We start from the raw sequence: 4731 nt of genomic DNA, 5'->3' as shown, positions 1-4731 counted from the left end.
TTTTTTTTTTTTTTTTTTTTTTTTTTTTTTTTTTTTTTTTTTTTTTTTTTTTTAAGAATTGGTTAAATTTTGTTTACCAAAGGTTGACGTGTAATTAAATTATTTAATTGATATATGTTAACATGTGACCATACCACTTGTATACCTCTCTTGAGAAATTAGAATAATAATAATAATTTAGTGATTTATTCACTGTTGTTATAAAAATATTAACCAAAGCTTATATGAAAGTTACCTAAACATTTAATGCATCAAGGATAAACTTGAGAATCCCAAAAAACAAACATTCTATATTTTGATTCCAAAAAGGACAAATTTTTTATTTTTCTAAATAAAACCACAGTAACTTCTTTTTTTTTTTTTTGTTTTTTTTTTTTTCAAACATAACCTACAGTTGACTTTAATTTAATGGTAAAATTTTAGGATAAAAATTGATTGTAAAATTGAAAAGAAAAGAAAAACAAAATGAAAAAAAAAAAAAAGAAAAGAAAAGAAAAGAGAAAGGCATCTTATACCTACCAATTAAGTAAAGATATTATATTTATATTTTAATTTGTCTTTTGCGAAAAAATAAAAATAAAAACATAGACGTAGAGATTCAAATCTCTGACTTTTATCGTGAAAAATTATATTTGACGTTTATGTCATCATTTTTTTTTTTTTAGAAGTAGGCGATTTAGCAGCTTCAATATAGTTCGAGTAATTAAGACATTATATTTTCGACTCAGAAAAAAATGAGGATTAATAAGAAATGAATTTAGTAAAAGAAGGGTTGATGCAATAATATTGGGAGGGGGGGATGTGTGGGGGTTAATAAATAGGAATTAAAGTAAGGAGTAGTGTTAGAGTGTTAGAGTTGGGTTGGGCCAATAAAAACAGTTAAACCCAATGGAAAGTGGCAGTAGCCACGTAGATTTCCCGGGAAAAAGCCTTACCTTTTACCTATGTTTTTTTTTTTTATGTTTTTTTTTTTATGTTTTGTTTTTTTTTTTTTTTTTGCCGGGAACATCCCCGCTGTCAAAATGTCTCTCTCCGTCTTCCTCTCCGTCTATTACAACCCCTCTTCTCCCTTTTACTCACCATGTTCCCTTAGTCTCTCTATTTCCTCTCTATTTCTCTCTGTCCCTATCTCTCTCTCTCTCTCTCTCTCTCCTCTCCAATTCCTTTCAGATCTCTTCCATTGATCCTCCAATGGAAGATCAACCCATTCCTCAGAGGACCCAACAATCATCTTCCAGGCCTTCTCCTTCTCCTTCTTCTTCCTCCAATTCCTCATCCTCCCACCTCAATTTGCCCCCTTCAATGTCCCGAGCCCCTCATTCTCTTGAAACCCTAACCCCATCTCGCCAAATTGACCGCATGATCAATATTAATCACCATTTGTCGCCTTCCAGAGCTATCTACTCCGATAGGTTCATTCCCAGTAGATCTGGTTCCAATTTTGCCTTCTTTGATATTTCCCCTGTCTCCAATTCCCACTCCGATGCTCGGGAAGATACTTCCTCTGCCTACGTTACCCTTCTTCGCACCGCTTTGTTTGGCCCTGATGCTGGAGTAGTTCCTCCTGCTACTCCCGAGAAGAGAACCTCCCCAATGTCCCTTCCCAATCATAATATTTTTCGCTACAAGACGGAGACCAGGAGGTCAATGCACTCCCTCTCGCCTTTTGGCTTTGATAATGCAGCTCCTGGGATTAATCCTAGTCCGGTTAAGACTCCACGGAAGGTTCCTCGATCGCCTTATAAGGTGATTTTTGTTTTTCTTTAACGCGGATTTGGGGTTGATTGGTCTTTGGATTTTATGACGTGTTTCTTTCTTTCTTCTCCTTCTCTGCATTCTTAGGTCTTGGATGCACCTGCTTTGCAAGATGATTTTTATCTGAATCTTGTGGATTGGTCTTCGCATAATGTCCTGGCTGTTGGGTTGGGTAATTGTGTTTATCTCTGGAATGCTTGTAGTAGCAAGGTAACCCTCTGCCTGCCCTTTGATTTCTGTTTCCTATTCGTGGATTGACCGATCTGTGATATCTTTCATTACAAGTATAAGATAGTTTTAGATTCTTAGAATTAATCTAAATGAACTATATTTTATGCATGTAATGGATGTTTAGTTATTAAGCAGCAGTATTTTTGCAGGTCACCAAGTTATGTGACTTGGGAATTGATGACAGTGTGTGTTCAGTAGGCTGGGCACAGCGTGGAACTCATCTTGCTGTTGGCACTAGCAATGGGAAAGTACAGGTTAGTGATGATGAGTTAACTCTATGCATGTTCTTGCATGGGAACTTCAATTTGTTCTTTTGTTCTTTCAGCTCTTGTGGAAGTTTAATATTTGAGAATTGCATAACTGAGATTCCGATGGATATGATTATGTGCCTGCTTTCAGTGTTGATTAACCCGTTCATCTCTCTAGATTTGGGATGCATCACGCTGTAAAAGGATCAGGACCATGGAGGGCCATCGATTACGAATTGGGGCCTTAGCTTGGAGCTCATCTCTTTTATCATCTGGTAGCCGGGACAAGAGCATTCTTCAGAGAGATATTCGGGCTCAGGATGATTTTGTGTCTAAACTTTCTGGCCATAAATCAGAGGTGATGCTTACAGACATGTTATTTCTTCCTGGCTCCCACTAAACTTCAGGATCATTTGAAAGGCTTCATCTATTTAAATCATTTTAGTATTGCCATATTATCATTGGATCTTCTTAGGGTCAGTATACTCTGTCTCTTGTTTTTCTTTTACCGGTTTCTTAGCCAGAGAGTGCAACTGTTGTATTGTAGGTTTGTGGATTGAAATGGTCATACGACAACCGTGAATTAGCATCAGGAGGGAATGATAACAGAGTACGATATACTGTTTTCTTCCATCTTGCATCTCAGCTTGTTTGTCCTTCTTCCATGATGATTGATATTTGTTGTGATCTGCTTTCAGTTATTTGTTTGGAATCAACATTCAACCCAACCAGTACTTAAATTTTATGAGCACACAGCTGCTGTAAAAGCTATAGCATGGTCTCCTCATCTTCATGGACTACTTGCATCAGGAGGTGGAACCGCAGATCGATGTATTCGTTTTTGGAACACCACCACTAATACACACTTGAGCTGCATGGATACTGGAAGTCAGGTAATTGATGTCTATTTCCTTTCTTTTGTAACATATTTTCCATGTTTTGTTCTGTGATTCAAGCTTGGTTAGATGGAATGCGCCAACCTCCAGCTAAAGTAATTCTAGAATTGTTTGTTCAAGATGGAGATCAAATGCCGGCATGATTAATTTTTCTTGATTACTGACTTTTTGCTAATATTTGATCATAATAAGGGAGACCTTTTGGAGTTAAAAAAAAAAAAAAAAAAAAAAAAAAAAAAAGGTTGGTTGGACGCCCTTGAATTTCTATTATTCCCAACCTGGTATATGCTGTTTGGTTTCATCAAAATAATTCAATTTGAGGTAGTTGCTGACGTGTCTGCTATCAAGACTTGTCTTAATCTCCTTATACCCATTTGATTCTGAAGTTTGGATTTATGATTGAAGAACCTAGATGAGATATATGTTATCTGGGGAATAATTGTTGATTGGCCTTACTTCATTATCAAAATTTGAGATAAACCATTTTCGTTTCATGTGACAGGTATGCAATCTGGCATGGTCTAAGAATGTTAATGAACTTGTTAGTACTCATGGATTCTCCCAAAACCAAATAATAGTCTGGAGATATCCAACTATGTCCAAGGTCCGTTGGGCTTGTCCCTTTTCCTCTGTAGACAGTAGTCATATTGTGTTGTCTCATAGTCTAACTTTAGTTTATGCCCTTGTGCAGTTGGCAACACTGACTGGCCATACATTCAGAGTTCTTTATCTTGCTATATCCCCTGATGGACAGGTAGCTTATTGACTCACTTCCTTTCCTGATCTCATATGGATGATTTACTTGTTTTTTTTTTTTTTTTTATCGAATTCTTTTCCCTTGCAGACCATTGTAACAGGAGCTGGTGATGAAACTCTAAGATTTTGGAATGTCTTCCCCTCGCCAAAATCTCAGGTAAAGAAATTATCCTGTCCATTGGCATATGATGTGAAATTACATGTGATATCTTGTATCCCTTGAATGTAGTCTTTTCATTGACATCGCTTTCTGAATCAGATCAAGATAAGTTTATAGTTAGACAAAATCAAGAGCTGCTATTGAGCTGTCTTGAACGTTTTCAGCATTTTAAATGATATCTTCGCACATGTTTGTCTGACATGTTGTTCTTGGGATCCTTATGGAAAGGAATTCTCTTCTTTTCCATTTCATTGTCAACTCAATCTCACATATGGGTTTAAATTATACTGCAGAACACAGAGAATGAAATCGGAGCGTCCTTCCTTGGACGAACCACAATTCGTTAACGGTCGAGGAATCGTTCGGTCAGCACTTATAACACATACCCTTCAAATTTCTTGCACCATCTTTTTTTGAGGAATAAAGACAAGGATTTTGTCACACTGGTTTAAAAAGATTCAAAGTGAAGAACTTAACCAAATCTGGTCTGCAATAGCCAGAAATCAAAGCTACATGAGATCTGAGAAAGCTATAGATGAAAAAGGAAGTAATGGATTTTGCAAGAGTGTTACAGGGGAGGAGATGGTCTGAAATCTCCCTTGTTATCTTCCCCCACTTCAATACAAAAAAAAAAAAATATATATATATATATATATATATATATATATATATATATATATATATA

The 4731-nt window shown here is 36.2% G+C and overlaps 1 protein-coding gene across 1 annotated transcript; it reads left to right on the top strand.

Moving 5' to 3' along the window:
* The first annotated feature begins 1063 nt into the window (after positions 1-1063).
* LOC111459527 (protein FIZZY-RELATED 2-like) lies at positions 1064-4549 on the top strand. The gene is made up of 10 exons (XM_023102473.1): positions 1064-1746; positions 1843-1965; positions 2136-2240; positions 2413-2592; positions 2782-2844; positions 2933-3127; positions 3633-3734; positions 3822-3884; positions 3975-4043; positions 4340-4549. The coding sequence occupies exons 1-10, from the start codon at positions 1192-1194 to the stop codon at positions 4391-4393; spliced, it is 1509 nt and encodes a 502-aa protein (XP_022958241.1). The 5' UTR covers positions 1064-1191; the 3' UTR covers positions 4394-4549.
* Positions 4550-4731: the final 182 nt, after the last annotated feature.

Source organism: Cucurbita moschata, unplaced genomic scaffold (assembly GCF_002738365.1).
Source record: "Cucurbita moschata cultivar Rifu unplaced genomic scaffold, Cmos_1.0 Cmo_Scf00022, whole genome shotgun sequence".
Classification (NCBI taxonomy): Eukaryota; Viridiplantae; Streptophyta; class Magnoliopsida; order Cucurbitales; family Cucurbitaceae; genus Cucurbita; species Cucurbita moschata.
This window is presented reverse-complemented; position numbering and strand designations above follow the sequence as displayed.

Excerpts from the sequence above, each read along its gene's own strand:
- LOC111459527 (XM_023102473.1), top strand. The coding sequence starts at position 1,192 with ATGGAAGATCAACCCATTCCTCAGAGGACCCAACAATCATCTTCCAGG. Across the intron at positions 1,966-2,135 it reads GGAATGCTTGTAGTAGCAAG|GTCACCAAGTTATGTGACTT; the intron begins GTAACCCTCTGC and ends GTATTTTTGCAG. Across the intron at positions 3,128-3,632 it reads GCATGGATACTGGAAGTCAG|GTATGCAATCTGGCATGGTC; the intron begins GTAATTGATGTC and ends TTCATGTGACAG.